Genomic DNA, 16,842 nt, shown 5'->3' with positions numbered 1-16,842 from the left:
TGATCACATCACTGTGTGGCAACTAGAAAGGCACTTTTAAGAAAGAGCACAGAGAAATCAGCTTAAGAGAAACTCAAACAAATTTTTTAAGGGCTTTTTCTTTTTCCCCCCTCAAAAATTAAATAGAATTAAACTGTGCAGTATTCTCCTTTCATGAATTGTGATTTAATGTCATTGAATTTAATCATTTGATAGATTTTCATATTATCCCAAAGCCTATTACCTCACAGACAAATGGCCAATTTTCTCCAGCTCACGCTCACAAAAGAAACCTTTATTAATTTTTTTTTTTCTTTTTTAGAGTCGGGGGGGAGAACTGGTGGAAAATGTCAATGATGAGGCCTGTTCAAGTTTCCCTTTTTACCTACTGCTTCCTGGAGTTACACACCACATATGATGCATAACATCTATCACAAGTAACTGGTCTGTAAAGAGAAAGGTGGAGGGACAGAAAACAGGAGATTAAAGCACAGGGTATAAAATAAACAGAACAGCAAGCTCGGCACTGAAACCTCACACAGGGCACGTGGATCTACAGCAGGGACTTCAGCTGATTTAAGGCTTAAAACTTGACAAAACAACATGGGTTTGAAATGACTGACTGGAAATAAACCAGCCAGAAGCTGGAAATAGAGAGTTTAGCATTACTGTTAGAGGGATGACATCAGTACCATAAAGCATGGGAACTGGAATGGCTCCAGTTGTGGCTTTTAACAGGAGAAGGCTCCAGTGATGGGACAACTGCTATAAAAGGGAAGGGCAAGTCCACCTTGCCCACATCTCCAGCACCTCCAGCACCCCCTCTGGGCCTGCCACCTCCCATCATCTCCAGCAGATTCAATCCTGTACCACAGCATTCTCCCCTTGGTGCTCCCTATGGAGAACCCCATCCTCATGGATTTGCTCCATTCCAAACACATTCACTGGGAGATGCTCCTCAAACCTACCCTTAGAACATCATCATTAGATGAGAAGACTCAAATTTCCACAGAATCCCAGAGTGGATGGGCTTGGAAGAGACCTCAAAGCCCATCTTATCCCACCCCTGCCATGGGCAGAGACACCTTCCACTATCCCAGGCTGCTCCAAGCCCCATCCAACCTTGGACACTTGCAGGGATCCAGGGGCAGCCAGAGCTTCTCTGGGCACCCTGTGCCAGGGCCTGCCCACCCTCCCAGGGGAGAATTCCTTCCCAACATCTGTCCTGAACTTACTGTTTCAGTCTGCAGCCAATATATGCCTATTCAGCCATATATTTCGTAAAATTGTTCATATTCCTCAGTTTTGGGCATGTTTTTTAGAAGATGTCACAAACACTTTGACAAAGAATGAAAAAATAAAGGGCACAAATATTTCTTGATCTACAGATTGTGACTAAATCCATAATTGACTAAAATGTAGGGGTTTGCAACTAAAAAGGAATTAACGGCCTGTTATTGTTCTGTGTGTACTCTTGATTATGAGCTCTTATTAGCCAAGAGCTGATATGTTTAATAAACTCTGGGGGGATCAGACCTGGCAAGATCCCCCTTGAATTCCAGGACTGAGCTACCCATGGTAAATCTCCACAACCAGGGCTTCTGAAGGGAATTGTTTAGGACTTCCACTCTTCAAAGGAAGCTGTTTCCTACTGGTAGCTCAGTCCTAACAAGCTGATGAGTCCAAGTGCACAGGGATCCTTTGAAAACTGAATCTTCCTTCTACAGCAAAATACCCTGCTTATTGAAATTGTGACACTTTGCCTCCATAGGTCAATTATGTGGTGAACAGGAGGATGAAGTTATACTGAGCACAGTTACCTGATTTTAGCCTTTTCACTGTAGCTTTATAATACATAATCATCTAATTTTATGATATTTTAATTTAGGTATATAGGTTCATAATGAGAAGAAATTGCCCTACACTCCAGAAAAACTGGAAGGCACTTAGAGGATAGACATTCTTGTTTAAAGAACACAACTACCAACTTCTCTAGCAGGATTAACATTTTACGAACACTCACTGCTGCATTGCAAACATCACCTTGTGGACACGAGGAACCATTTTCGTAACCAAGGTCTCTGTGGCAAGCTGACAGCACATTGCTGAGGACGCTAATTACCCAAAGCCAGTGAAATGCTAAGGTGACACTTGTATTCATTCAGTTACAAAGCTACTGAAAACTTCTTCCTTCCCCCAAAAAGCAGGCCAAATCCCAGCATGACACTGGATACACAGCAAGCCCTTCTGCTGTCACAGTGCTCAAAGTGGGACTAATTTTTAGGGAAACGTAGAAAAGAAAATAAAAGTGCTGTCATTCTCTCACTCTCCAGATGTACCAGTGTGTGCAACCACCAGCAGCATTCATCCCAGGCCTCATCCTTTCCAAAATCCCCTTTTCCTGCTGACCACCACTGCGACACTTTCCCTTTCAACCAGGGAGGCGGAACCGGCCGCCTCTCCCGACCCCGGCTTCTGAAGGGAAGCAGGAATCTTTCAACTTGTTTAGCCTGCAATGAAGTAGGTTAAAACAATAGATGAGCTTCACCTCCCTTGTCTTTCACTCCTCAGCATCAACATAAGTGTCTTTCAGCAGCAACCCTTTCATGTCAGGGAGGCTGTGGCAGCCGAGGCTCGAGGATTCCCAACAAGTGACCTTTCTGCCTTGGTTGAAAGTCAGGCTCTGAAGATTCGGGCTGGTTTTATTAATTTCTGCCCTCCTGCTTCCCGGGTGCACAGCCCTCGGCCAGGAGTGAGCTTCCTGTGGATGCAGTGGAATTAGAGCCCAGGAGTGTTTTGACAGGGAGAGGTGATAAACTCACAGACGCTCGAACAAGGATCTGGCACTACCGACAACAGATATGGGCACACACTGCTGGGTTTTCTTTTTAAAGCTCTCTTAGAGGCAGGAAAAACACAGCTAGGTATTTTGCTCATTTTTAATGCCAACGACACCCTAAGACCTGCTTTGTTTTGGGAGGTATTTAAAGAAATTGCTTCCTAAAAAACAGCTAGAGCAGAGAACAGTTGGTCAGGGGAGGCTTACAACTCTTCCGAGATAATATACAAAACAAGGATACAAATACTTAACTAAACACACTACTAAAATCTCCCTGAAAACAAACTCATTAAACTCCAGGTATAGGAAGTTTTTTTGTTGTTGTTTTTAGTGTGTGTCTAGTATGAAATTCAGCAAAATGTTATTTGCTGGAATTCCTGAAATGTTTCATGTACTCTAAGACCACACAGACGACACCATGACCAACAAATTGTAGACAAAGAGAATTCAGCAGTAACCCTAAATGACTTACAAACCTATTTAAACCTCCCAACCTTCCTAGTAACCTGCTTACCCTGCCAACTCCTCTAGTTCCAAATAAATGCCTCTTTTCTTCATTCAGCATTGCACTCAACATGCCACTTTTGCATCCCTCTCTCTTTAAGCCCTGAATCTTTTTTAAAACTATGAACATTTACTTCCTAAAACTTCAGGCACTTAAAGAGACCAGAAATAGAAGCAAAACCTGCTGTCACTAAACCCTTTATCAGAAGATGCACAGAAATACTGCATGACAGGATGGGAACATGCTCCTCTTCTGTATGACTTGGGATTTTAAATTTTATATTTACGCATTTATTTTTAAGAGGGGAAAAGCTTAAGATACCTATTATCATTTTAAAGTGAGTATAACTGGGGAAAAAAAAAAAAAAAAGAAGCAAGCATGAAATTATTAAGGAATTTCTGTTTTCCCCTCCTGATTCATCCCCAGACTTCCTGTTGTTGTTGCACCCCAATACCATTACACAGCAGGCTGTGATTATTGATAGCGGATTTATAGGGACAGACTAAAATAATTAGGATGGCAAGATCACCAGGAATAACTATTGTGGCATTCCTACATGGGCAACACCTGTTTGCTATACAGTTAATTATCCTCTGATGGACACCAAACAGCTTTTACTTGAAGAAGTTTTGGTGGCAGCTTAGTTCTGGGCATCACTTCAAGCAACACAATCCAGCCAAGGACCTCAACATCCCATGGATTAAATTCCAAAGGTTACAAACTCTTTAATAGGTGAGTGGTTTTGCCCTTGCTGCAGCTGCAGGTCAAGATATTGCATTTCAGAGAAAAGGCAGTGACGACGCTGTGGCTTTTTGTGCTGGAAAGGTTTGTGAACATGCTGTCCTCTGACAATGTCAGAAGGTTTCTTCCAGACCATAAAAAGCCAAAAAAGGAAATTAAATATATATCTAAGAGCAGCAAGTAGAAATACCCTCCTTCATCATGGTGTATGATAAGTAAGTATCAGCATTAACAATATCAAGTCCATCTGTCAAAGGAAGAATCTGCTCTCCCACTTTTGTTCCTTGAGTTGTTTCCACCAAACTTCCAAAAATTACTTTTTTTTTTCACATGCTTAGAGAAATAGAATTTTAGTTCCGTGCGGCCACCACACTTCTTAAAGCTCTGCACCCAAGGAAATGTATGTTAAAATTGTGTGGAGGACACCACAATGTGGTGCCAAGAACTTTTAAACCACTTCAGGGTACGATGCCAACAGGTAAATCCCCAGGATGCTCAGGAAAGCTTAGGGTGCGAGGCTGCAGGGGAAATGCCCACAGGTTTTCCATGCATTTCAGTGACCCCCTGTCCTGCTTCTGATTTATCCACTTAAAAAAGCAAAATTTCAGGTGTTATACAGAGAACTGCATTTCTCTAATTCACCTTGTGATTCTGGTTCTGGGGTGGCTGAAAGGGACACAGGGAGACACCAGCTAAAAGTGTTGATGGTTTTTCTTACTGCCTAAAGAACAAGTGAAAAGTCTCACTAAACCTTATTCTTCGATCCACAGAAAATAAACATATATTTGAATTTTCCATTTTACTAGGGCTCATTTTCAACACTCAGTGACGCAAAACACGTGCTTTTAAAAGACAAGGGTTTTGTAAATACCTTTACCAGTTTACCCCAGGAAAAAAAAAGAAAAAAATAGGATGTCTCAGTAAGTTGGGGTTTATCCTTTAGCTAAAAGCCAGAAAGTGTAAACCTGGAGCTGGGTCTGGACTGCACAGAGCAGCAAAGAACCAGGAAAAGCAATTACTGCACAAGGGGCAGAGAACAAATACCTTTGTGTTAAGAAAACAGTTCTGAGAAGAAATATAAAAGGTCCTTCTTTGTCCTTCAAAACTTCTTTAGAAACAAATGATGAAGAGGAACATGGATTTCAGAGAGTTTTGAAAGTCTGCCTGAAGTTGCTGATCACATACCCTGCTCCTCAGGCGCTGCCCCCCAGCTCCACCTGCGCACATGGCCGTGGAGCTGGGGGGATTTTGCCCCAGGATGCTGAGAGAGATGAATTCTCTTTCCTGGGAGGGTGGGCAGGCCCTGGCACAGGGTGCCCAGAGAAGCTGTGGCTGCCCCTGGATCCCTGCCCATGACCCAGCCCAGGGGGTAGAATGGGATGGGCTGTAAGGACCCTTCCAACCCAGCCCATTCCATGACCATTCCATGGTCTCCCCCCAAGAGAAGGAGTGCATGCACCCATCCCACTAGGAAGTGCTTGTCCTGGCCCTACAGCACACAACAGTGCTGGCCCCACTGGCTGGATCCTCTGTTAATGAAAACTTGAGAGCAGGGATGATCCCAGTGCTGAAAGGCAGCTTGGGGCTTTCCTAAAACCCCGTGATGGATGGAGGGGAGGCAGGCTCAAGCTGGCACAGCCATGATGCTTTAAAACTAAGAAGAGTAAGAAAAATAAACACTGGGAAACATCCTTCTGTGAAGAGTATTTCCAAGAAAGCTTTTTAATTTTTCTGCTTGTTTTCCAGCTGTAAAGCCTTCCTATTATCCCTGGCTGTTCCAGGAAGTGCAGCAGCACAAGGGGACCTGAGCAGATGAGGCTCTGAGCAGCCATTCCTCTTTGAAACACAGCTCTGTCTAATCCTGCTCCGAGCAACTTCAGGCAGCATGGAGGGAAAAAACTGCTGGTTGCTGGCACCTTGCCTAATGTAAGCACTCCTGCTGCTACCGTCAAAAACACTGAGGGATTTTTTTTCAGTGACAAGTTCTGCACAGAGAACTGAAAACTTCTGCCTGGGTCTCACCGCGCTTGGAAAAAATAAATCACAAGAATCTGATTTGCTGAAATAGGAACTGAATTTTAATTTTCGTTCAAGTGCAGCACAGATGCTTTAGCGTTTTTGTTGCTGTGAGCATTGTCTCAGAAAAGCTGCAGAAAGATAAACCAAGTGAGAAGAAAGAACCCATCCCAGAAAGAGAGGGCTGTGCATGTGCAGATAGTGTGGAGAGAGAAGAATCAGCATGACCTTTATGGAAAGGCATAAAAGGGATGAGCATCAGTCCTTGGAATTGGTGAACCACCCTGAGCTCAGTGTCCATCATCGTGATATCTGAATACTTGGGCAGAGGTCAGTGATCAAAGCAGGCACGTTCAAGGAGGGAAAAAAAGCCCTGCAAAGTGCAGTAAAAATGCTTGAGTTTGCTGAAGACCAGATTTAAACCTCACTGAACACCTCAGCTTTGGTGCAGAGGAAAATGAAGGAACCCAGAATTCCTGTTTGAAAGCTGACACTTGAAATGTGCATGGAGCCAAAGGAAGGTGACACAAAATCTAGAATTACCTACATCATTTAACTGTGATCCATTGTACCTTCCTGAGAACAGCGACTGCAGGAGGAGCCTCCTCCTCTGCACATGGAGCCCAGGGCTTCGGGAAGGAAGGATTCCAGGAAAGAAGGAAGGATTCCAGGAAGGAAGGAAGGAAAGGATTCCAGGAAGGAAGGAAGGAAGGAAGCAAGGAGGGAAGACATGGCTCTCCCACAGTTATCACCACAGGCTTCTGGGGCCCATTTGCAGAAAGTCACCATCTCAAACATTTTCATCAAAGTGTTTGCATCTCCCAGAACATCTTTGATGGCCTAATTTGGATTTGAGGTCTTCAAAAGTGCAGTAATCCTCTGAGGGTGCAAATCTACATTACAGTGGGGGAAGAAAAATCCCCAAGGGAATCTTTTAGGCCACTGGACAGATTTGTAGCCAAGCGCTGGAGAAGAAGGGAATAACTGGAACTGAAAATTGCTTGGAAGTGCAAGACAGATGTGGTAATCATAGAATCATGGGATATCCAGAATTGCAAAGGACCCACAAGGATCACTGATCCAAGCCCTGGCCCTGCACGGACACCCCATCAATCCCACCCTGTGCATCCCTGAGAGCATTGTCCAAACACTCCTGGAGCTCTGGGGCTGTGCCCATTCCCTGGGGAGCCTGGGCAGTGCCCAGCACCCTCTGGGGGAAGAACCTCTCCCTGAGATCCAACCTAAACTCCTCTGACATTCAACTGCTTGCAGAAAATACCCAGAAGAGCCTGAACCTGGCTGGACTCAAGGATCTTCGAGGCCTTTTCCAACCTCAACCTCAGATTTGGTGATTCTGCCTTGCACCAACACAAGCACCAGCAAATCCAAAGGCTGCCAGGATTTGGAAAGAGCAGCACCCCCAGCCTTTCTGAGTCTTGCTAGGACGTCCTTAATGGGAATCTACAACCACTATTACTCTTTGTGAGACGCCCTTCTCCTAAAAGGACAGGGAGCTGGAGCACGCCTCATTGCCTTCTCCTTCAGCTCTGGCTGACAGACGAGGCTGCCTGTCCTCGCTGTCAGCCATCCCCTCCCAGCCCCGCCAAGGATTCAAGGACCAGCAAGATTAGCTGTCTGCTGAAGGATGCCCAGAGCTCTGGGATGCCCAGAGCCCTGATTCTGCTCTTGTGGCCAAACTGCTGCTTTTCAACAGGAGGGCTGTGTTTGAACAGAGATGCTGCGAAATTAAAGAATTTAACAACCACTGAGGCCCTGCCGAGACACAGCTGGCAGGTCCCAAACAGAACAGAGTGCTCACCTCAGAAGACACGTGAGAGAAACAGGTCAGAGAAAGCTGGTGGGCTCATGCAGAGGTACAAACACTGTCAAAGGAGGTGTTGGCACTGTTGGAGCATGTTCAGGGCAGGGAATGTAGCTGGGAAAGGGCTGGAGGAGGTGAGAAAGGGGCTCAGCCTGGAGAAAAGGAGGCTCAGGGATGCCCTTGTGGCTCTGCACAACTCCCTGACAGGAGGGGACAGACGGGGGGGATTTGGGATCTGGGAACAGGGACAGGAGGAGAAGGGAAGGCCTCAGGCTGGGCCAGGGGAGGCTCAGGGCGGACATTGGGAAAAATTTCTTCACAGAAAGGATTGTCCAGCCCAGCTGGACAGCTGCCCAGGGCAGCGGTGGAATCCCCATCCCTGGAGGGATTTAAAAGATGACTGGATACGGCACTTGGGGACATAATTTAGTGGTGGGCTTGGCAGTGCTGGGGTAATGGTTGGACTCCATGATCTCAGAGGGCTTTTCCATCCTAAATGATTCTACTCCCTTCAGGGCTCCATGTGTGTTACTGAGTTGCTGCTTGCCAACAACTTCCTGCCTTTCTGGAAGCACACTGATCCCATTTCTATGAGAGGGGATGTGGAGGGAGCAGAAAATATTCATAAAGAAGAAAGTTTCCCTGCATCCTCAGAACAAGCCCCTTGGAAAACCATAGCTTAAAGATAAGAAATGGTTTGTGAAATGACGAATACAAAAGGAATCCAGTTCCCCCCCACCTTGGTAGACCCTCTTATCTATCTCCAATATTAGTGGTTCATTCTCTTTTAGTATCCATAGGCCAGCTTTGAATGTAAAATCCCTCAGGGATTGGTCAGAAAGTAGAATTCCCTTGGTAATTGGTGCAAACTGTAAAACCCTCAAAAGTTATAAAAACTCCTGTAAAACAATAACCGTGGGTATATGCTAGATCGGATGCCTTCATAGAATAAACGATGGATTTGTGCCTCTCTGCATATGCTGGCCTCTTTTCCCCGCTGGTCTGAGAGCTCCCCATGAGCCACAATTCTATCTGGGCAAGGCTCGGGAATTTGCTCCGTCGCTGAGAGCTGCAAAAGCAGCCTCAGGGATCCCAAAGGGACCCCAAAACCCAGCCAGCGACAAGGGGACAATTTTGTTGAGTTTTTGCAAGAGGATTTCAGATAACACAGTGTGATGTTGAAAGATGAGGAGAGGAGAAAAACAGAGGAGGATGAAATGGATTCTGCAATCAGAACAGGGACATCAGGGACAAAAGACCCAAACCCTCCACTGCTCCCTCTGGGTCTGTGCCTGCAGCCCAAGACCACACAGGCTCCAGCTCCAGTGCCTTGTGAAAATAATCTCCCCAGGAGAAAGAAAACATACACCTATTAACTGCTCAGAAAGAGATTTTTCAAAGGCTCTCGATGTCCAGCTGGTCTTGATTCACATTGACTTCAACAAAATATTCTTGGGCCAATGGTGAACACTCTGAAAAATCCCCTCTGTAATTTGCCATTGAGGTATGAAAATAAGTGGCGTAAAAAGGCTTTTTTAAAAGAGAAAAAAAAAAAAAAAAGGACAAATTAAAAATGAAAGGTTGAACTAAAATTTGGCTTCAGGCCATAAACTAGGAGGAAACTAACAGCAAAGATAGTTAAATGACTGGAAAGAGAACACAACAGGAGCTGTTATGAAAAAAGGCTGATGGCTTTTTAAAAAAGGATTTGTATAGATAGCTGGGGAAATAAATTCCGGATGTGAAAGAAGTGCAATTGAGAAATTAAATAAATGGAAAATAAGGATGACTAAGTAGTAGTTAACATGCCCCTTCTCAGTTGTATACTATTATCACATCTATTTTTAATGTCTCTTCAGCTGTCTGCAATTGTCATCCTTTCTTCAGAACTTGTTCCAACATTCTTTGATACTGAATTAGCTGTTTTTTACTCTCCCATGCTTACAACCACATCTTTTTCTTACTCAACACTCTCCTTTCCCCACAATGTTATTCCATTGTCTCCCTTTTTCATCTCTCCTTATGTGTTGACTTCCCAGTTTCTGAGCCCTCCAACCACCCTTGTTCATCTTTTTTTTTTTTTCTGGAGCTCTTTTGGTTGAATCCTAGCATGTTTCTTTTCTTCTTTTCTAAAGCTGCAAGCATGTTTTATATCATATCTGGTTCCTGTACACATTGTTACCCCTTCAGAAGGGCATTGAACAGCTACAGCAGTGTGGAAATAGTAAGCTAAACTAAGGGAGAAAAAGAAGTTCTTTTTGGCTTCTGCTTTCTAGCTTGTAAGAAAAAGAACCCAAACATTTAAACTCTCCCCTTTTCCCTTTTATCCTCAAATAACACAAGCTTTCCACGAGCAGCTGAATATTCAAACAATGAGAGGCATCAGAAGCGATGGCCATTCTAGAGCTCAGGATGTGCCTAAGGAGATGTGATAACACAAGATTTAATAATACTGAAAAAATACACAAGTTCTGATGTGATCTGTGGAGTGAACCTGAATTTTTCCTCCTTGTTAACCTTCCAAGCGTGCCTCTTCCTTACCTCAACACCTAATGATGCTCCATATTAACTTGGGGACTGATTTATTTAAAAAAAAAAAAAAAAAAAGTTCTAAACACATTTCAGGCAGCTGAATTCACCACTGTGATGCCTCAGATGGTTCAGCTCCATCATTACAAGCTCAGTCTTTAATTTCTCACAATTCCCTTTCCCTTGTGCATTCAGAGCCAAGGCTGTAGCTGACCTAACAACACTCTTTGGAATGGCATTTTCAAACTTGAGGCTTGGATTTTTTCTGAAGCCTACCTTCAGCCGTGCCCGAGATGCCATCAGCTTTGAAGTTGCTTGTGCTTTTCTTCCGGCGGTGCTTCTTTCTGTTGGCGTGGGGGGAAGGAGGGGGGTCCAGTTTGGGGCTGGTGGTGCTGGATATGCTGGGGCTGGAACACACTGAATCTCCCAGGCCTGTGTCTGCAGTTGGGTGGGGGGAGAAAAAAAGGGGGAGAAGAATCAAAATGCTGGGGATTTAAATGAATTGATTGTTGGAACCCGAGCTATAACCCCTGGCTGCTCACAGATACATTCTTGAGCTCATTCAGGTGATTCTCCAAACAATATCCATCACTGTTTTCTAAAAGGTACAAAAAAACCCCAACTAGGCTAAAGTGCTGATTCAAATCCTGTTAGACAAACAGGACTCAGCATCAATTTTAGGAGAAGGCCAGCTGGAATGTACAAAAACAATGCAAAAACACTTTATTGCTTCCCATTCCTCCTTCCTCCAAAGATCCTCCCTAGCCTCAAATTAATTTGTGTAACACTTGGACATTTTAAAACATAAACAGAGATATCCCTGCATTCTCTGGATGTTCTCTGCTGTCATTTATATCAGACAGACACACTGAAAAGGTGGTGATGGCAATAGGTGGGAAAATAAGGTAAGTAATGTACAGCTGGTACAGGTAATAATTGTGTGATAAACGCTCACTTCTTACCTGCTTCCAAGGAAAATAAATAACCCCACGTTGCTCTGTTCAGTTTCCTGTTTTATTAACTCCAACAGTTTTAAGAACTGGATCCTTCCACATAGTAAATACTCAAGTAACCTTAATCCAGGACTTCCCCCCAAGGTTGGTAATATGATTTTTGTTTAATTACTGGCTTGGTTTGGATTTTAATTATAAAATTCCACATAAAACCTACACTTAAAGGAAAGTGCTTGCTATTATGGAAAGTGAAGCCATTTGCAGAACCTTGCTTAAATACCATATTGCACCTTAGTGCAGTATCAGGACTGCATTTATGTGCCATATCCTTAAAATCTCCTAGACAGATATTCAGCAAATGCATTCCCATGACTGCCTTTTGGGGTTAAATACTTGATGATTGGTTTCCCAATAGCAGACACAGGGAAAAGAACAAAAATCCTTATTGCAAAGCTTAAGTGTAATAACAGGAGTGCATTTAAGCTTAACTTAATATGTCAGAAAAACATCCAGCCAAAGGTTATTTTAAAAATAGCTTTTGATTTTTTTTTTTGCATAGTTAAATTCCCGCAGAACTGCCTATTTGACAAAACCCAACTTATTTTGGTTTCTTTTTCCTCCTAATAAAGTTTATTTACTAATTATCCCCTAAGCACAGTTGTGCTGTAAGTTATTAGTGGGGGCTAAATTATGTAGCTAATTGCCTGGCAAGAGAGACCAAACCAAACATTAATCTCTATATTAAGGATTTCTGTTCTTTTCACTACATCCACTAGCTTGAAACCAGTCCCCAAGAATTTAACCCCAAAAGGGAGTAATGGGAATATATTGACTCAGTATCAGTGTAGGAGATTTTAAAGGATTTGACCTATAACTGGTGCAAGTGGCTGTTCTGGCAGAGTATGCTGTCTCTCCAGGAGAGGAGGAAGGCAAACCCAGTGAAAATCCTGGTGGGAATTCTCTCAGCCAAGGGGACACAGATCCCTTTGGATCCATGACACAGACAGAAGATGAAGAAGAGGGTGCCAGAAACACAAAGGCATGAGCACAGATGCAATGGGGTTACTGCCAATCCCGAATACTGACCTCCAGCTTGACTCCAGAGGTTTCCAATGGTGATACTTCAAAAGAAGGAAAAAACCCCAGGTTGCCCAGAGCAGCTGTGGCTGCCCCTGGATCAATGGAAGTGCCCAAGGCCAGGTTAGACGACAGGGCTTGGAGCAACCTGGGATAATGGAAGGTGTCCCTCTCTGAGGTGTTAGAACGAGGTGATGTTTAATGTTCCTTCCAACCCAAACTTTTCCAGGATTCTACAATTCAAAATGCTTCACGTTTCTCCCCACATTCCCAGCTTTCACTTTAAAAACAATTAAACCCATCCGAGTTCATCCCATCACCTCCTGTACCTGCAGCATCAACCACCATGCCCTGCACCTATCAAATGGTGAAAAAACCCCACAATCCTGAGTCTACACCACAGAATATAACCTGTTAAAAACCATCAGGGTAGATCAACACACTGGTGGCAGCTCTGTCTAATTTCCAGGCCGTAAATTCTCCCAACAAAACCTGCTTGAGAGCTCTGAAAAATGAGTGACGTACGGGGTTGATGCCTGGCGTCGGAGAGCTGAAGAATTAACCTCCCGTGGTAAATCCTCGTCATCCACAGCCCCTTCCAGGTAATAACAACCCGCTGTCCTTGGGTCAAACTGCTCTCAAGTGGGAGCCTGGAGCTTTCCCTCCCCCTCAACCAGCAAGGAAAGGTTGATTCCTCATCAGCAGAGCCAAGCCAATACCAGCGGTGTGTTACTGCCCCGGATTCGCGGTGTTCCAAGCCCACCCTTTGAAGATGGGAGTTATTTAACATTCCCCTGGTTTAAAATATGAGCAATCAAACGGCGCTGGGTGCTTCCACGCTGTGCTCTCCCATTTCCCACTCCTTCTCTTGCCTGACAAGGTATTCTTCAAATTGAAAAGAGGGCTCCTGAAAGCCCGGGCTTCGGGAAACTGTAAATGAGTTCAGGCTTCAGCCCGCTGAATGCAATTTCATCCTCCTGACTGAATACAAATAATGCATTTTATTTGGTATCAATTACCACGCCTGAGAACAGACGACCACTGCCGGCACTATTAAATATATATTAAAAAAAAAGAAAAAAAAAAAGGGGGGGAGGAAGGCAAGGCAAAAGGCACGGCAAATTAAAAAAGCAAGCGCCTCATTACTCCCCATCTCAAGCAGCTTTGACAGAGGCACTGGAACTCATAAGGCACGTTCCACTGGGCTGGGATGGGCTGTTTTCCAGCCATCCTGCACGTTCAATGTCAGCCATTAGTTCTTCCCAATCGGGCATCAATGTTCAACACACACCCGAAAAAATATATAATACTGGTAATAATAATAACAATCTGCAGCCTCTCCGAGCTTCAATACTTGAAGTATGAGTCAAAGCAGCAGTTTCACTTTTCACTCGGGAAGCTGACAAGCATGACTAGAGGGGGAATAAAATAACATTCAGTTCGCATAAATATCAAGCGGGCTGCTTGAGACTGATGGGCCAGGAATGTATTCTTAGCCATCATTCTGGCAGACAGGCCCAAGGACACTCATAACTTATTTTACAATCATTTAGTTTCAGCTCAAGTGGAAAACGTGACAACTTATCTCTGCTGACAAGATGCCATATCAAACCTTACAATTAACTCTCCCCCGATTATCTGCCCAGCCCATCATTAGCTCTGCGGCTCTTGATGGACTGTACGGGCACAGCTTCCCTTGATGATGGTCATCATTTGCAGGGTGCAGAGCTCCATTACATGACACTGAGGACAAAACTCTCCCCTTGCCACGTAGCTAGGGTTGTCCTGACCGGCGCAGCCTCATTTGTGTAACTGTGTTGAAGTGATGTGCAGGAAAACGCTGCTGGGAAAATGTCTTCTCCCCCAGAACAGAGCATCCTCGCGTTTCAGCCCATGCTTGCTGCTGCCTGTGACCTCCATGAGTGAGCCAGAGATGCCCATGCTCTGTCCCAGCAGCCAGGAGCCTTCCTTCCTGCCCTCCATCCCTCCCCAGTGCCATTATTAACTCCTTCAGCTGGAAGGGAGAGCTGACACAGCCACATCGCAGAATCATTTGGCTTGGAAGGGACCTTAAACCCCAACTCCTGCCATGGGACACCTTCCCCTGTCCCAGGTTGCTCCAAGCCCTGTCCAGCCTGGCCTTGGTAGACTTCCAGGGTCCCTGTATAAGGATGTGCAGTATCTCACTCCATGCCCAAAAGCAACAAGTGACACTTGGTGACCAAACACCACTCGAGGTATGAAGAGATGGGACATAAAACCCCCACCCCTTTGCTTTTCACATGGTGATTTTTCTCTACAAGTGCAGGACACATGGATTACGACAGAGGTTGTTCAGCTTGTGCAAGTCCAACCCTCATTTGCGAGAATTTACCGAACAAAACAAAAAAGCCAATGCAGCTTTTACTCCACAAAGCAAGTGCAATGTCTGCCTTGCTCCAAGATCCATTTTGCAATTATGGTCATGAGAGAAATTCCTTTCAAGCATGACAAACTGTGGTAGAAGAAAGGAGGGGTGGAACAGAAGAAACACTTTGTCTACAACTACAACCCAGAGTCAAGAGACAGAACATTAAATGAAAACCAATCCTCAGAAGAGTCTCAAGAGCCATGCTCTTGTACTGGTCTTTATTTGCTGTCTGAAACAATTTGATATCCTCTCCCAGTGTTACACGTATTTTGTAAAAGGTAACTTTCCATCCAATTCTCACTTCCTATCTTTTTTATTATTTTGTTATTTGGAAGCTGCATGCGCTCAACAAATGGATCTCAAGGACAACTCCATTTGTGCCCCCTAAGGACTTTGTGAGTGTCCTCCTGGATTTGAAAAGGGTGGAAAATTAACAGAATCACCACTGAATCACCGGACTGGAAGTGACCCAATAGATCAACCCATCCCACCCCCTGCCATGGACAGGGACACCTCCCACTATCCCAGGGTGTACCAAACCCATCCAACCTGGCCTAGGACACTTCCAGGGACCCAGGGGCAGCCACAGCTTCTCTGGGCACCCTGTGCCAGGGCCTGCCCACCCTCAAAGGGAACAATTCCTGCCCAATATCCCATCTAAACCTACTCTCTGTCAGTTTAAACCACATTATATCTCATCTAACCCTGCCCTCTGGCAGTGGAAGCCATTCTCTGTGTCCTGTCCCTCCATCCCTTGTCCCCAGTCCCTCTCCAGCTCTCCTGGAGCCCCTTTAGGGCCTAGAAGGGGCTCTGAGCTCTCCCTGGAGCCCTCTCTTCTCCAGATGAACACTCCCAGCTCTGAGCTGTCTGAACCTCAATCCAAACCCAGACTATGCTTCCTGGTGCCCCTAGAACAGGAAAACTACCACCTTGCATCCCAAATTCCCAAGCCCCCGAACCAAACCTGTCCGAGACACGACTCCTTCAGCACCGGCAGCACCCGTCACAGCAGAGGCGCAGGAGATGCCAGCACAGGAACCAAGGAGGCCAAGGGAATGAAGGACAATAAGACAGGATGAGCACCCCAGGGCAGGGTAAAGGAGCTGGGGGTGGAAAAAGCAGGGAAAGAGGCAACATGTGAGGTACGGGAATAGCACAGCACAAAGGCTGGGACACAAAAGTCCAAGAGCGGAGCTTCGTTGTTGGCCCATGGTTCCTATTCTCTCTCTCACACACACAACCCTCTCTCCTGTGTAACCATCTGCAGCGGAACCAAGGATATTCTGACCCCTTCTATCTTCGTGTCTTTTGATTTATTTCATATTTTTGTCAAATCACCTATTTACAAAAACTTGAAACAAACTCAACAGGTGACGCTATTCTCCACAGACCAAAGTCGAGCTTGATCTGGTTTACATTTTTCTTGCATCTTCTTGTTAAAATTTTCCAACAGGCTTTCAAAGTGAAATTAGACTTTTTTGTCAAGCCCAGCTCCCCAACACGGCCTTATTCTCAAGTGGCTGGAGATTGATTAATTTGGGTTTTTGATTTGCCGAAGTGACAAGAAGTCAGACGTTACAAAAGCGGGAGCGGTGAATGGGATCAATTAAAGAGCAGAAGCAGCAACACAATTAATAGCACCAGGTTCAAGAGGAGAAAGAAAGCGCTGATGACGAAAACAACAGCAACAGCTCTGCCTGCAGCAGGAATCTTTGCAGCGACCCAAGGAAGGCTGAATCCAAAGAGGGTGTTTCAGAACTTTCACTATGCCATTAGTGCTGAAATGAAATAAGGCAAAGATGTCGGGAGCTGGTGGACTGAATAATAAAAAAATAGCTGGACACTTTCATCTTCCACACATGTGTTTTAAATAAAGGTGAGAAAAGCAATCCTTTTATTTAAACAGGGGAAGCAAGAGACTATAACTATCTGTAGTTTGTATTTCAGACCCATTTCCCCGAGCTGAGATTT

The 16,842-nt window shown here is 44.8% G+C and overlaps 1 protein-coding gene across 6 annotated transcripts in view; it reads right to left on the bottom strand.

The window, feature by feature from the left end:
* Nucleotides 1-16,842, bottom strand: part of AGAP1 (ArfGAP with GTPase domain, ankyrin repeat and PH domain 1) — a 304,936-nt gene that overhangs the window by 69,820 nt on the left and 218,274 nt on the right. For all 6 annotated transcript variants that reach the window (XM_088167528.1, XM_088167529.1, XM_014890724.2 and 3 more), the window contains one exon: nt 10,708-10,869. In XM_088167528.1, coding sequence (XP_088023654.1) covers nt 10,708-10,869 — 162 coding nt within the window. The remainder of the gene's footprint in view (nt 1-10,707; nt 10,870-16,842) is intronic.

The sequence above is a fragment of the Sturnus vulgaris genome, chromosome 7 (genome assembly GCF_052056855.1).
Source record: "Sturnus vulgaris isolate bStuVul1 chromosome 7, bStuVul1.hap1, whole genome shotgun sequence".
In the NCBI taxonomy this organism is placed as follows: Eukaryota; Metazoa; Chordata; class Aves; order Passeriformes; family Sturnidae; genus Sturnus; species Sturnus vulgaris.
Note: the sequence above shows the minus strand (reverse complement) of the source record. Positions and strands in the feature narration are given on the sequence as shown.